Source organism: Crinia signifera, chromosome 5 (assembly GCF_055691185.1).
Source record: "Crinia signifera chromosome 5, ASM5569118v1, whole genome shotgun sequence".
Lineage (NCBI taxonomy): Eukaryota > Metazoa > Chordata > Amphibia > Anura > Myobatrachidae > Crinia > Crinia signifera.
Genome location: NC_139221.1, coordinates 5623697 through 5639514, shown reverse-complemented (window position 1 = coordinate 5639514; position 15818 = coordinate 5623697). Strand labels below are relative to the sequence as shown.

Genomic DNA, 15818 nt, shown 5'->3' with positions numbered 1-15818 from the left:
AGCTGCGGGCAGGGATGTGGGACCTGGGGGACGGTATGCAGGGATGAGGGCGCTGCGGGCAGGGATGTGGGACCTGGGGGACGGTATGCAGGGATGCGGGCAGGGATGTGGGACCTGGGGGACGGGATGCGGGAGCTGCGGACGGTATGCAGGGATGCGGGAGCCGGGGGACGGTATGCAGGATGCGGGAGCTGCGGGCAGGGACGTGGGACCTGGGGGACGGTATGCAGGGATGAGGGAGCTGAGGGCAGGGATGCGGGAGCTGAGGGACGGTATGCAGGGATGAGGGCACTGCGGGCAGGGATGAGGGAGCTGCGGGCAGGGACGTGGGAGCTGGGGGACGGTATGCAGGGATGCGGGAGCTGGGGGACGGTATGCAGGGATGCGGGAGCTGGGGGACGGTATGCAGGGATGCGGGAGCTGGGGGACGGTATGCAGGGATGTGGGACCTGGGGGACGGTATGCAGGGATGCGGGAGCTGGGGGACGGTATGCAGGGATGCGGGAGCTGGGGGACGGTATGCAGTGATGAGGGAGCTGGGGGCAGGTGTGCAGGGATGCGGGAGCTGGGGGACGGTATGCAGGGATGAGGGATCTGCTCGCAGGTGCTCAGGGATGCGGGAACTGGGGGACGGTATGCAGGGTTGATGGATCTGCGGGCAGGTGCTCAGGGATGCGGGAGCTGGGGGACGGTATGCAGGGATGAGGGAGCTGAGGGCAGGTGTGCAGGGATGTGGGAGCTGTGCGACGGTATGCAGGGATGAGGGCGCTGTGGGACAGTATGCAGGGATGAGGGAACTGCGGGCAGGTGTGCAGGGATGCGGGAGCTGGGGGACGGTATGCAGGGATGAGGGAACTGCGGGCAGGTGTGCAGGGATGCGGGAGCTGGGGGACTATATGCAGAGATGCGGGAGCTGCGGGCAAGTGTGCAGGGATGCGGGAGCTGGGGGACGGTATGCAGGGATGAGGGGACTGCGGGCACGTGTGCAGGGATGAGGGAGCTGCGGGCAGGGATGCGGGAGCTGGGGGACGGTCTGAAGGGATGAGGGAACTGCCGGCAGGGATGCAGGAGCTGGGGGACGGTATGCAGGGATGCGGGAGCTGCGGGCAGGGATGCGGGAGCTGGGGGACGGTATGCAGGGATGCGGGAGCTGTGTGCAGGGATGCGGAAGCTGGGGGACGGTATGCAAGGATGCGGGAGCTGCGGGCAGGGACGTGGGATCTGGGGGACGGTATGCAGGGATGAGGGAGCTGTGGGCAGGGATGTGGGACCTGGGGAACGGTATGCGGGAGCTGCGGGCAGCGATGTGGGACCTGGGGGACTGTATGCGGGAACTGCAGGCAGGGACGTGGGACCTGGGGGACGGTATGCAGGGATGAGGGAGCTGGGGGACGGTATGCAGGGATGAGGGAGCTGCGGGCAGGGATGAGGGAGCTGTGGGCAGGGATGCGCGAGCTGGGGGACGGTATGCAGGGATGAGGGAGCTGCGGGCAGGTGTGCATGGATGCGGGAACTGGGGGACGGTATGCAGGGATGAGGGAGCTGCGGGCAGGTGGGCAGGGATGAGGGAGCTGCGGTCAGGGATGTGGGACCTGGGGGACGGTATGCAGGGATGAGGGCGCTGCGGGCAGGGATGTGGGACCTGGGGGACGGTATGCAGAGATGAGGGAGCTATGGGCAGGGATAAAGGAGCTGCGGGCAGGTGTGCAGGGATGCGGGACCTGGGGGACGGTATGCAGGGATGAGGGAGCTGCGGGCAGGGATGAGGCAGCTGCGGGCAGGTGTGCATGGATGCGGGAACTGGGGGACGGTATGCAGGGATGAGGGAGCTGCGGGCAGGTGTGCAGGGATGCGGGAGCTGGGCGACGGTATGCAGGGATGCGGGACCTGGGGGAGGATATGCAGGGATGAGGGAGCTGCGGGCAGGGATGCGGGACAGGATGCGGGTCCTGGGGGATGGGATGCGGGAGCTGCGGGCAGGGATGTGGGGGGCTGAATAGTGTCAGATAGCTGCGGCCTCACTACAGATAATGGTCCCTGTATCCGCTGGGTGCACTGATCCTATGTATGGGATGAAGGCTGATGGTTGCCAGGATAATGATTTCCCGATGGTTACTTACGTCACAGTAGACGGTGAGATACCAGACTCCTACTGTACGGCTTCGGCCTGACCCCGGGACATAGAGTGCGGGGGATCTGTAGTCTCCGTTCTCCTGCTCGGTGGTGAAACATGTTCCTCTTGTGATTACAGTGCGATGGGAACGGTGGTGCTGGACGGACAGATCTATGTGTGCGGAGGGTACGATGGCAACTGCTCCCTCAACTCTGTGGAGACGTATTCACCGGAGACCGACAAGTAAGCCAGATGCTGTACTTCCTTACCCTCACGTACAGCCGTGTGATCGCCAGACGCTGTACTTCCTTACCCTCACGTACAGCTGTGTGATCACCAGACACTGCGCTCTCTTCCTTACCCTCGCCTACAGCCGTATGATCAGCAGACGCTGCGCTCTCTTCCTTACCCTCGCGTACAACCATGTGATCGCCAGATGCTGTACTTCCTTACCCTCGCGTACAGCCGTGTGATCGCCAGATGCTGTACTTCCTTACCCTCGCGTACAGCCGTGTGATCGCCAGATGCTGTACTTCCTTACCCTCGCGTACAGCCGTGTGATCGCCAGATGCTGTACTTCCTTACCCTCGCGTACAGCGTGTGATCACCAGACGCTGCGCTCTCTTCCTTACCCTCGCCTACAGCCGTGCGATCACCAGACGCTGCGCTCTCTTCCTTACCCTCGCCTACAGCCGTATGATCAGCAGACGCTGCGCTCTCTTCCTTACCCTCGCGTACAACCATGTGATCGCCAGATGCTGTACTTCCTTACCCTCGCGTACAGCCGTGTGATCGCCAGATGCTGTACTTCCTTACCCTCGCGTACAGCCGTGTGATCGCCAGATGCTGTACTTCCTTACCCTCGCGTACAGCCGTGTGATCAGCAGACACTGCGCTCTCTTCCTTACCCTCGTGTACAGCCGTGTGATCACCAGACGCTGCGCTCTCTTCCTTACCCTCACGTACAGCCGTGTGATCACCAGACGCTGCGCTCTCTTCCTTACCCTCACGTACAGCCGTGTGATCACCAGACGCTGTACTTCCTTACCCTCACGTACAGCTGTGTGATCACCAGACACTGCGCTCTCTTCCTTACCCTCACGTACAACCATGTGATCGCCAGATGCTGTACTTCCTTACCCTCGCGTACAGCCGTGTGATCGCCAGACGCTGTACTTCCTTACCCTCACGTACAGCTGTGTGATCACCAGACACTGCGCTCTCTTCCTTACCCTCGCCTACAGCCGTATGATCAGCAGACGCTGCGCTCTCTTCCTTACCCTCGCGTACAGCCGTGCGATCACCAGACACTGCGCTCTCTTCCTTACCCTCGCGTACAGCCGTGTGATCGCCAGACGCTGCGCTCTCTTCCTTACCCTCACGTACAGCCGTGTGATCAGCAGACGCTGCGCTCTCTTCCTTACCCTCACGTACAGCCGTGTGATCAGCAGACGCTGCGCTCTCTTCCTTACCCTCGCGTACAGCTGTGTGATCACCAGACACTGCGCTCTCTTCCTTACCCTCGCCTACAGCCGTATGATCAGCAGACGCTGCACTCTCTTCCTTACCCTCGCGTACAGCCGTGCGATCACCAGACACTGCGCTCTCTTCCTTACCCTCGCGTACAGCCGTGTGATCGCCAGACGCTGTACTTCCTTACCCTCACGTACAGCTGTGTGATCACCAGACTCTGCGCTCTCTTCCTTACCCTCGTGTACAGCTGTGTGATCACCAGACGCTGCGCTCTCTTCCTTACCCGCGTGTACAGCTGTGTGATCACCAGATGCTGCGCTCTCTTCCTTACCCTTGCGTACAGCCGTGTGATCGCCAGACGCTGTACTTCCTTACCCTCACGTACAGCTGTGTGATCACCAGATACTGCGCTCTCTTCCTTACCCTCGCGTACAACCATGTGATCGCCAGACGCTGTACTTCCTTACCCTCGCGTACAGCCGTGTGATCGCCAGACGCTGTACTTCCTTACCCTCGCGTACAGCCGTATGATCACCAGATACTGCGCTCTCTTCCTTACCCTCGCGTACAGCCGTGTGATCAGCAGACACTGCGCTCTCTTCCTTACCCTCGCGTACAGCCGTGCGATCACCAGACGCTGCGTTCTCTTCCTTACCCTCGCCTACAGCCGTGCGATCACCAGACGCTGCTCTCTCTTCCTTACCCTCGCGTACAGCCGTGTGATCAGCAGACGCTGCACTCTCTTCCTTACCCTCGCGTACAGCAGTGTGATCACCAGACACTGCGCTCTCTTCCTTACCCTCGCGTACAGCAGTGTGACCGGTTACTGAGTGATTGCCAGACGCTGCGCTCTCTTCCGTACGCTCACGTACAGCTGTGTGATCACCAGACACTGCGTTCTCTTCCTTACCCTCGTGTACAGCAGTGTGACCGGTTACTGAGTGATCGCCAGACGCTGCGCTCTCTTCCTTACCCTCGCCTACAGCAGTGCGATCACCAGACGCTGCGCTCTCTTCCTTACCCTCACATACAGCCGTGTGATCAGCAGACGCTGCACTCTCTTCCTTACCCTCACGTACAGCTGTGTGATCACCAGACGCTGCGCTCTCTTCCTTACCCTCGCCTACAGCCGTGCGATCAGCAGACGCTGCACTCTCTTCCTTACCCTCACGTACAGCTGTGTGATCACCAGACACTGCGCTCTCTTCCTTACCCTCATGTACAGCAGTGTGACCGGTTACTGAGTGATCGCCAGACGCTGCGCTCTCTTCCTTACGCTCACGTACAGCTGTGTGATCAGCAGACGCTGCACTCTCTTCCTTACCCTCACGTACAGCTGTGTGATCACCAGACGCTGCGCTCTCTTCCTTACCCTCGTGTACAGCCGTGTGACCGGTTACTGAGTGATCGCCAGACGCTGCGCTCTCTTCCTTACCCTCGTGTACAGCCGTGTGATCACCAGAGGCTGCACTCTCTTCCTTACCCTCACATACAGCCGTGTGATCAGCAGACGCTGCACTCTCTTCCTTACCCTCACGTACAGCTGTGTGATCACCAGACGCTGCGCTCTCTTCCTTACCCTCGCGTACAGCGTGTGATCACCAGACGCTGCGCTCTCTTCCTTACCCTCGCCTACAGCCGTGCGATCACCAGACGCTGCGCTCTCTTCCTTACCCTCGCGTACAGCCGTGTGATCTCCAGACGCTGCGCTCTCTTCCTTACCCTCGCGTACAGCCGTGTGATCAGCAGACGCTGCGCTCTCTTCCTTACCCTCGCGTACAGCCGTGTGATCAGCAGACGCTGCGCTCTCTTCCTTACCCTCGTGTACAGCTGTGTGATCACCAGATGCTGCGCTCTCTTCCTTACCCTCGTGTACAGCTGTGTGATCGTCAGACGCTGCGCTCTCTTCCTTACCCTCGTGTACAGCCGTGTGATCACCAGACACTGCGCTCTCTTCCTTACCCTCATGTACAGCCGTGTGATCACCAGACACTGCGCTCTCTTCCTTACCCTCATGTACAGCTGTGTGATCAGCAGACGCTGCGCTCTCTTCCTTACCCTCGCGTACAGCCGTGTGCTCAGAAGACGCTGCGCTCTCTGCCTTACCCTCGCGTACAGCCGTGTAATCGCCAGACGCTGCGCTCTCTTCCTTACCCTCGCGTACAGCGGTGTGACCGGTTACTGAGTGATCGCCAGACGCTGCGCTCTCTTCCTTACCCTCGTGTACAGCCGTGTGATCTCCAGACGCTGCGCTCTCTTCCTTACACTCGCCTACAGCCGTGTGATCTCCAGACGCTGCGCTCTCTTCCTTATCCTCACATACAGCCGTGTGATCACCAGACGCTGCACTCTCTTCCTTACCCTCGCGTACAGCCGTGTGATCACCAGACGCTGCTCTCTCTTCCTTACCCTCGCGTACAGCGTGTGATCACCAGACGCTGCACTCTCTTCCTTACCCTCGCCTACAGCCGTGCGATCACCAGACGCTGCGCTCTCTTCCTTACCCTCGCGTACAGCCGTGTGATCACCAGACGCTGCGCTCTCTTCCTTACCCTCGCGTACAGCCGTGTGATCACCAGACGCTGCGCTCTCTTCCTTACCCTCGCGAACAGCTGTGTGATCTTCAGACGCTGCTCTCTCTTCCTTACCCTCGCGTACAGCTGTGTGATCAGCAGACGCTGCGCTCTCTTCCTTACCCTCGCGTACAGCTGTGTGATCACCAGACACTGCGCTCTCTTCCTTACCCTCGCCTACAGCCGTATGATCAGCAGACGCTGCGCTCTCTTCCTTACCCTCGCGTACAGCCGTGCGATCACCAGACACTGCGCTCTCTTCCTTACCCTCGCGTACAGCCGTGTGATCGCCAGACGCTGTACTTCCTTACCCTCACGTACAGCTGTGTGATCACCAGACTCTGCGCTCTCTTCCTTACCCTCGTGTACAGCTGTGTGATCACCAGACGCTGCGCTCTCTTCCTTACCCGCGTGTACAGCTGTGTGATCACCAGATGCTGCGCTCTCTTCCTTACCCTTGCGTACAGCCGTGTGATCGCCAGACGCTGTACTTCCTTACCCTCACGTACAGCTGTGTGATCACCAGATACTGCGCTCTCTTCCTTACCCTCGCGTACAACCATGTGATCGCCAGACGCTGTACTTCCTTACCCTCGCGTACAGCCGTGTGATCGCCAGACGCTGTACTTCCTTACCCTCGCGTACAGCCGTATGATCACCAGATACTGCGCTCTCTTCCTTACCCTCGCGTACAGCCGTGTGATCAGCAGACACTGCGCTCTCTTCCTTACCCTCGCGTACAGCCGTGCGATCACCAGACGCTGCGTTCTCTTCCTTACCCTCGCCTACAGCCGTGCGATCACCAGACGCTGCTCTCTCTTCCTTACCCTCGCGTACAGCCGTGTGATCAGCAGACGCTGCACTCTCTTCCTTACCCTCGCGTACAGCAGTGTGATCACCAGACACTGCGCTCTCTTCCTTACCCTCGCGTACAGCAGTGTGACCGGTTACTGAGTGATTGCCAGACGCTGCGCTCTCTTCCGTACGCTCACGTACAGCTGTGTGATCACCAGACACTGCGTTCTCTTCCTTACCCTCGTGTACAGCAGTGTGACCGGTTACTGAGTGATCGCCAGACGCTGCGCTCTCTTCCTTACCCTCGCCTACAGCCGTGCGATCACCAGACGCTGCGCTCTCTTCCTTACCCTCACATACAGCCGTGTGATCAGCAGACGCTGCACTCTCTTCCTTACCCTCACGTACAGCTGTGTGATCACCAGACGCTGCGCTCTCTTCCTTACCCTCGCCTACAGCCGTGCGATCAGCAGACGCTGCACTCTCTTCCTTACCCTCACGTACAGCTGTGTGATCACCAGACACTGCGCTCTCTTCCTTACCCTCATGTACAGCAGTGTGACCGGTTACTGAGTGATCGCCAGACGCTGCGCTCTCTTCCTTACGCTCACGTACAGCTGTGTGATCAGCAGACGCTGCACTCTCTTCCTTACCCTCACGTACAGCTGTGTGATCACCAGACGCTGCGCTCTCTTCCTTACCCTCGTGTACAGCCGTGTGACCGGTTACTGAGTGATCGCCAGACGCTGCGCTCTCTTCCTTACCCTCGTGTACAGCCGTGTGATCACCAGAGGCTGCACTCTCTTCCTTACCCTCACATACAGCCGTGTGATCAGCAGACGCTGCACTCTCTTCCTTACCCTCACGTACAGCTGTGTGATCACCAGACGCTGCGCTCTCTTCCTTACCCTCGCGTACAGCGTGTGATCACCAGACGCTGCGCTCTCTTCCTTACCCTCGCCTACAGCCGTGCGATCACCAGACGCTGCGCTCTCTTCCTTACCCTCGCGTACAGCCGTGTGATCTCCAGACGCTGCGCTCTCTTCCTTACCCTCGCGTACAGCCGTGTGATCAGCAGACGCTGCGCTCTCTTCCTTACCCTCGCGTACAGCCGTGTGATCAGCAGACGCTGCGCTCTCTTCCTTACCCTCGTGTACAGCTGTGTGATCACCAGATGCTGCGCTCTCTTCCTTACCCTCGTGTACAGCTGTGTGATCGTCAGACGCTGCGCTCTCTTCCTTACCCTCGTGTACAGCCGTGTGATCACCAGACACTGCGCTCTCTTCCTTACCCTCATGTACAGCCGTGTGATCACCAGACACTGCGCTCTCTTCCTTACCCTCATGTACAGCTGTGTGATCAGCAGACGCTGCGCTCTCTTCCTTACCCTCGCGTACAGCCGTGTGCTCAGAAGACGCTGCGCTCTCTGCCTTACCCTCGCGTACAGCCGTGTGATCGCCAGACGCTGCGCTCTCTTCCTTACCCTCGCGTACAGCGGTGTGACCGGTTACTGAGTGATCGCCAGACGCTGCGCTCTCTTCCTTACCCTCGTGTACAGCCGTGTGATCTCCAGACGCTGCGCTCTCTTCCTTACACTCGCCTACAGCCGTGTGATCTCCAGACGCTGCGCTCTCTTCTTTACCCTCACATACAGCCGTGTGATCACCAGACGCTGCACTCTCTTCCTTACCCTCGCGTACAGCCGTGTGATCACCAGACGCTGCTCTCTCTTCCTTACCCTCGCGTACAGCGTGTGATCACCAGACGCTGCACTCTCTTCCTTACCCTCGCCTACAGCCGTGCGATCACCAGACGCTGCGCTCTCTTCCTTACCCTCGCGTACAGCCGTGTGATCACCAGACGCTGCGCTCTCTTCCTTACCCTCGCGTACAGCCGTGTGATCACCAGACGCTGCGCTCTCTTCCTTACCCTCGCGAACAGCTGTGTGATCTTCAGACGCTGCTCTCTCTTCCTTACCCTCGCGTACAGCTGTGTGATCTTCAGACGCTGCTCTCTTCCTTACCCTCGCGAACAGCTGTGTGATCTTCAGACGCTGCTCTCTCTTCCTTACCCTCGCGAACAGCTGTGTGATCTTCAGACACTGCTCTCTCTTCCTTACCCTCGCGTACAGCCGTGTGATCACCAGACGCTGCGCTCTCTTCCTTACCCTCGCGTACAGCCGTGTGTTCGCCAGACGCTGCGCTCTCTTCCTTACCCTCGCGTACAGCCGTGTGATTGCCAGACGCTGCGCTCTCTTCCTTACCCTCATGTACAGCTGTGTGATCAGCAGACACTGCGCTCTCTTCCTTACCCTCATGTACAGCTGTGTGATCAGCAGACACTGTGCTCTCTTCCTTACCCTCGCGTACAGCCGTGTGATCAGCAGACACTGCGCTCTCTTCCTTACCCTCGCGTACAGCCGTGTGATCGCCAGACGCTGCGCTCTCTTCCTTACCCTCGCGTACAGCCGTGTGATCGCCAGACGCTGCGCTCTCTTCCTTACCCTCGCGTACAGCCGTGTGATCGCCAGACGCTGCGCTCTCTTCCTTACCCTCGCGTACAGCTGTGTGATCGCCAGATGCTGCGCTCTCTTCCTTACCCTCGCGTACAGCCGTGTGATTGCCAGACGCTGCGCTCTCTTCCTTACCCTCATGTACAGCTGTGTGATCAGCAGACACTGTGTTCTCTTCCTTACCCTCGCGTACAGCCGTGTGATCAGCAGACGCTGCGCTCTCTTCCTTACCCTCGCGTACAGCCGTGTGATCGCCAGACGCTGCGCTCTCTTCCTTACCCTCGCATACAGCCGTGTGATTGCCAGACGCTGCGCTCTCTTCCTTACCCTCATGTACAGCTGTGTGATCAGCAGACACTGTGTTCTCTTCCTTACCCTCGCGTACAGCCGTGTGATCAGCAGACGCTGCGCTCTCTTCCTTACCCTCGCGTACAGCCGTGTGATTGCCAGACGCTGCGCTCTCTTCCTTACCCTCATGTACAGCTGTGTGATCAGCAGACACTGCGCTCTCTTCCTTACCCTCATGTACAGCTGTGTGATCAGCAGACACTGTGCTCTCTTCCTTACCCTCGCGTACAGCCGTGTGATCAGCAGACACTGCGCTCTCTTCCTTACCCTCGCGTACAGCCGTGTGATCGCCAGACGCTGCGCTCTCTTCCTTACCCTCGTGTACAGCCGTGTGATCAGCAGACACTGCGCTCTCTTCCTTACCCTCGCGTACAGCCGTGTGCTCAGAAGACGCTGCGCTCTCTGCCTTACCCTCGCGTACAGCCGTGTGATCGCCAGACGCTGCGCTCTCTTCCTTACCCTCGCGTACAGCAGTGTGACCGGTTACTGAGTGATCGCCAGACGCTGCGCTCTCTTCCTTACGCTCACGTACAGCTGTGTGATCACCAGACACTGCGTTCTCTTCCTTACCCTCGTGTACAGCAGTGTGACCGGTTACTGAGTGATCGCCAGACGCTGCGCTCTCTTCCTTACCCTCGTGTACAGCCGTGTGATCTCCAGACGCTGCGCTCTCTTCCTTACACTCGCCTACAGCCGTGTGATCTCCAGACGCTGCGCTCTCTTCCTTACCCTCACATACAGCCGTGTGATCACCAGACGCTGCACTCTCTTCCTTACCCTCGCGTACAGCCGTGTGATCACCAGACGCTGCTCTCTCTTCCTTACCCTCGCGTACAGCGTGTGATCACCAGACGCTGCACTCTCTTCCTTACCCTCGCCTACAGCCGTGCGATCACCAGACGCTGCGCTCTCTTCCTTACCCTCGCGTACAGCCGTGTGATCACCAGACGCTGCGCTCTCTTCCTTACCCTCGCGTACAGCCGTGTGATCACCAGACGCTGCGCTCTCTTCCTTACCCTCGCGAACAGCTGTGTGATCTTCAGACGCTGCTCTCTCTTCCTTACCCTCGCGTACAGCTGTGTGATCAGCAGACGCTGCGCTCTCTTCCTTACCCTCGCGTACAGCCGTGTGATCACCAGACGCTGCGCTCTCTTCCTTACCCTCGCGTACAGCCGTGTGTTCGCCAGACGCTGCGCTCTCTTCCTTACCCTCGCGTACAGCCGTGTGATCAGCAGATGCTGCGCTCTCTTCCTTACCCTCGCGTACAGCCGTGTGATCACCAGACACTGCGCTCTCTTCCTTACCCTCGCGTACAGCCGTGTGTTCGCCAGACGCTGCGCTCTTTTCCTTACCCTCGCGTACAGCCGTGTGATCAGCAGATGCTGCGCTCTCTTCCTTACCCTCGCGTACAGCCGTGTGATCACCAGACGCTGCGCTCTCTTCCTTACCCTCGCATACAGCCGTGTGTTCGCCAGACGCTGCGCTCTCTTCCTTACCCTCGCATACAGCCGTGTGTTCGCCAGACGCTGCGCTCTCTTCCTTACCCTCGTGTACAGCTGTGTGATCAGCAGATGCTGCGCTCTCTTCCTTACCCTCGCGTACAGCTGTGTGATCACCAGACGCTGCGCTCTCTTCCTTACCCTCGCGTACAGCTGTGTGATCACCAGACGCTGCGCTCTCTTCCTTACCCTCGCGTACAGCTATGTGATTGCCAGACGCTGCGCTCTCTTCCTTACCCTCGCATACAGCTGTGTGATCCCCAGACGCTGCGCTCTCTTCCTTACCCTCGCGTACAGCCGTGTGATTGCCAGACGCTGCGCTCTTCTCCTTACCCTCATGTACAGCCGTGTGATCAGCAGACACTGTGCTCTCTTCCTTACCCTCGCGTACAGCCGTGTGATCAGCAGACACTGCGCGCTCTTCCTTACCCTCGCGTACAGCCGTGTGATCGCCAGACGCTGCGCTCTCTTCCTTACCCTCGCGTACAGCCGTGTGATCGCCAGACGCTGCGCTCTCTTCCTTACCCTCGCGTACAGCCGTGTGATCGCCAGACGCTGCGCTCTCTTCCTTACCCTCGCGTACAGCTGTGTGATCACCAGATGCTGCGCTCTCTTCCTTACCCTCGCGTACAGCCGTGTGATTGCCAGACGCTGCGCTCTCTTCCTTACCCTCATGTACAGCTGTGTGATCAGCAGACACTGTGCTCTCTTCCTTACCCTCGCGTACAGCCGTGTGATCAGCAGACACTGCGCTCTCTTCCTTACCCTCGCGTACAGCCGTGTGATCGCCAGACGCTGCGCTCTCTTCCTTACCCTCGCGTACAGCCATGTGATTGCCAGACGCTGCGTTCTCTTCCTTACCCTCGCGTACAGCCGTGTGATCCCCAGACGCTGCGCTCTCTTCCTTACCCTCGCGTACAGCCGTGTGATCACCAGACGCTGCGCTCTCTTCCTTACCCTCGCGCACAGCCATGTGATCTCCAGACACTGCGTTCTCTTCCTTACCCTCGTGTACAGCCGTGTGATTGCCAGACGCTGCGCTCTCTTCCTTACCCTCGTGTACAGCAGTGTGACCGGTTACTGAGTGATCGCCAGACGCTGCGCTCTCTTCCTTACCCTCGTGTACAGCCGTGTGATCTCCAGACGCTGCGCTCTCTTCCTTACACTCGCCTACAGCCGTGTGATCTCCAGACGCTGCGCTCTCTTCCTTACCCTCACTTACAGCCGTGTGATCACCAGACGCTGCACTCTCTTCCTTACCCTCGCGTACAGCCGTGTGATCACCAGACGCTGCTCTCTCTTCCTTACCCTCGCGTACAGCGTGTGATCACCAGACGCTGCACTCTCTTCCTTACCCTCGCCTACAGCCGTGCGATCACCAGACGCTGCGCTCTCTTCCTTACCCTCGCGTACAGCCGTGTGATCACCAGACGCTGCGCTCTCTTCCTTACCCTCGCGTACAGCCGTGTGATCACCAGACGCTGCGCTCTCTTCCTTACCCTCGCGAACAGCTGTGTGATCTTCAGACGCTGCTCTCTCTTCCTTACCCTCGCGTACAGCTGTGTGATCAGCAGACGCTGCGCTCTCTTCCTTACCCTCGCGTACAGCCGTGTGATCACCAGACGCTGCGCTCTCTTCCTTACCCTCGCGTACAGCCGTGTGTTCGCCAGACGCTGCGCTCTCTTCCTTACCCTCGCGTACAGCCGTGTGATCAGCAGATGCTGCGCTCTCTTCCTTACCCTCGCGTACAGCCGTGTGATCACCAGACGCTGCGCTCTCTTCCTTACCCTCGCGTACAGCCGTGTGTTCGCCAGACGCTGCGCTCTTTTCCTTACCCTCGCGTACAGCCGTGTGATCAGCAGATGCTGCGCTCTCTTCCTTACCCTCGCGTACAGCCGTGTGATCACCAGACGCTGCGCTCTCTTCCTTACCCTCGCATACAGCCGTGTGTTCGCCAGACGCTGCGCTCTCTTCCTTACCCTCGCATACAGCCGTGTGTTCGCCAGACGCTGCGCTCTCTTCCTTACCCTCGTGTACAGCTGTGTGATCAGCAGATGCTGCGCTCTCTTCCTTACCCTTGCGTACAGCTGTGTGATCACCAGATGCTGCGCTCTCTTCCTTACCCTCGCGTACAGCTGTGTGATCACCAGACGCTGCGCTCTCTTCCTTACCCTCGCGTACAGCCGTGTGATCGCCAGACGCTGCGCTCTCTTCCTTACCCTCGCGTACAGCCGTGTGATCGCCAGACGCTGCGCTCTCTTCCTTACCCTCGCGTACAGCCGTGTGATCGCCAGACGCTGCGCTCTCTTCCTTACCCTCGCGTACAGCTGTGTGATCACCAGATGCTGCGCTCTCTTCCTTACCCTCGCGTACAGCCGTGTGATTGCCAGACGCTGCGCTCTCTTCCTTACCCTCATGTACAGCTGTGTGATCAGCAGACACTGCGCTCTCTTCCTTACCCTCGCGTACAGCCGTGTGATCAGCAGACACTGCGCTCTCTTCCTTACCCTCGCGTACAGCCGTGTGATCGCCAGACGCTGCGCTCTCTTCCTTACCCTCGCGTACAGCCGTGTGATCCCCAGACGCTGCGCTCTCTTCCTTACCCTCGCGTACAGCCCTGTGATCACCAGACGCTGCGCTCTCTTCCTTACCCTCGCGTACAGCCATGTGATCTCCAGACACTGCGTTCTCTTCCTTACCCTCGTGTACAGCCGTGTGATTGCCAGACGCTGCGCTCTCTTCCTTACCCTCGCGTACAGCCGTGTGATCACCAGACGCTGCGCTGGGTATTTCCTTATATGAGAATACAGATGATGACAGTATACACTGACGTTGTGCTTTGTGTTACCAGATGGACCGTGGTGACGCCCATGAGCTCCAACCGCAGTGCAGCCGGGGTGACGGTGTTTGAAGGCCGGATTTACGTATCAGGCGGACATGACGGGCTGCAGATCTTCAATACTGTAAGAGTCTCACTTGCCTCCCTGTGCCGTCGTCCTGTGTTTGTGGAAATGTCAGGCTGGCACTGATCTGATGCCTGGTATTAGTGTATATAACCCCTGTATAACAAAGCTCACATACATGAAGGCATGAAAACATCAGCACGAAGCGTAGTCACCGCGGAGTTAGCAGATACGACTGCCCAGTGTATTAAGCCAGCACCACAAGGATAGTGGCAGGCTGTCTGCAGCAGCGCACTCAGTCAGAGGGTCAAGGACATCAGACAGGACTGGAAGCCACAATCCAACGCGTTTCGTCAGGAGACGCCTCTGCTAACTCCGCGGTGACTACGCTTGATGCTGATGTGGAGACGCCTCTGCTAACTCCGCGGTGACTACGCTTGATGCTGATGTGGAGACGCCTCTGCTAACTCCGCGGTGACTACGCTGATGTGGAGACGCCTCTGCTAACTCCGCGGTGACTACGCTATATGCTGATGTCTTTATGCCTTCATGTATGTGAGCTTTGTTACATTAGTAAAAGTGTGTTAAACTTAGGAAGCGACACTGATTGACAATCACTTGTGCATGCTGGATGGAATAGAGACAACAGTAAAGGAGATGTTCTGCAGGTGGTGACCACAGACCACTTTGCAGCTCCTGTGCTTTCCGGCTGAGGTTTTGGTCACTTTTGAAAGCTGGTGCAGGAGGAACAGGAGGAGCACTGCCAGAGCCCTGCAAAATGACCTCCAGCAGGCCACAAATGTGCATGTGTCTACTCAAACGGTCAGAACCAGACTCCATGAGGGTGGTATGAGGGCCGGACGTCCACAGGTGGGGGTTGTGCTTACAGCCCAACACCGTGTAGGACGTTTGGCATTTGCCAGAGAACACCAAGATTGGCAAATTCACCACTGGCGCCCTGTGCTCTTCACATATAAAAGCAGGTTCACACTAAGCACATGTGACAGAGTCTGGAGACGCCAAGGGGAACGTTCTGCTGCCTGCAACATCCTCCAGCATGACCGGTTTGGCAGTGGGTCAGTAATGGTGTGGGGTGGCATTTCTTTGGGGGCCACACAGCCCTCCATGTGCTCGCCAGAGGTAGCCTGACTGCCATTAGGTACCGAGATGAGATCCTCAGACCCCGTATGGGACCACATGCTGGTGCGGTTGGCCCTGGGTTCCTCCTAATGCAAGACAATGCCAGACCTCATGTGGCTGGAGTGTGTCAGCAGTTCCTGCAAGAAGAAGGCATTGATGCTATGGACTGGCCGCCCGTTCCCCAGACCTGAATCCAACTGAGCACATCTGGGACATCGTGTCTCGCTCCATCCACCAACGCCACGTTACACCACAGACTGTCCAGGAGTTGGCAGATGCTTTATTCCAGGTCTGGGAGGAGATCCCTCAGGAGACCATCCGCCACCTCATCAGGAGCATGCCCAGGCGTTGTAGGGAGGTCATACAGGCACGTGGAGGCCACACACACACACACTACTGAGCCTCATTCTGACTTGTTTTAAGGACATTACATCAAAGTTGGATCAGCCCGTAGTGTGTTTT

At 58.4% G+C, this 15818-nt stretch overlaps 1 protein-coding gene across 2 annotated transcripts in view; it reads left to right on the top strand.

The window, feature by feature from the left end:
• Positions 1 to 15818, top strand: part of KLHL18 (kelch like family member 18) — a 47822-nt gene that overhangs the window by 22164 nt on the left and 9840 nt on the right. For both annotated transcript variants that reach the window (XM_083186559.1, XM_083186561.1), the window contains exons 8-9: positions 2252 to 2356; positions 14165 to 14276. In XM_083186559.1, the coding sequence (XP_083042685.1) occupies positions 2252 to 2356; positions 14165 to 14276 (217 nt within the window). The remainder of the gene's footprint in view (positions 1 to 2251; positions 2357 to 14164; positions 14277 to 15818) is intronic.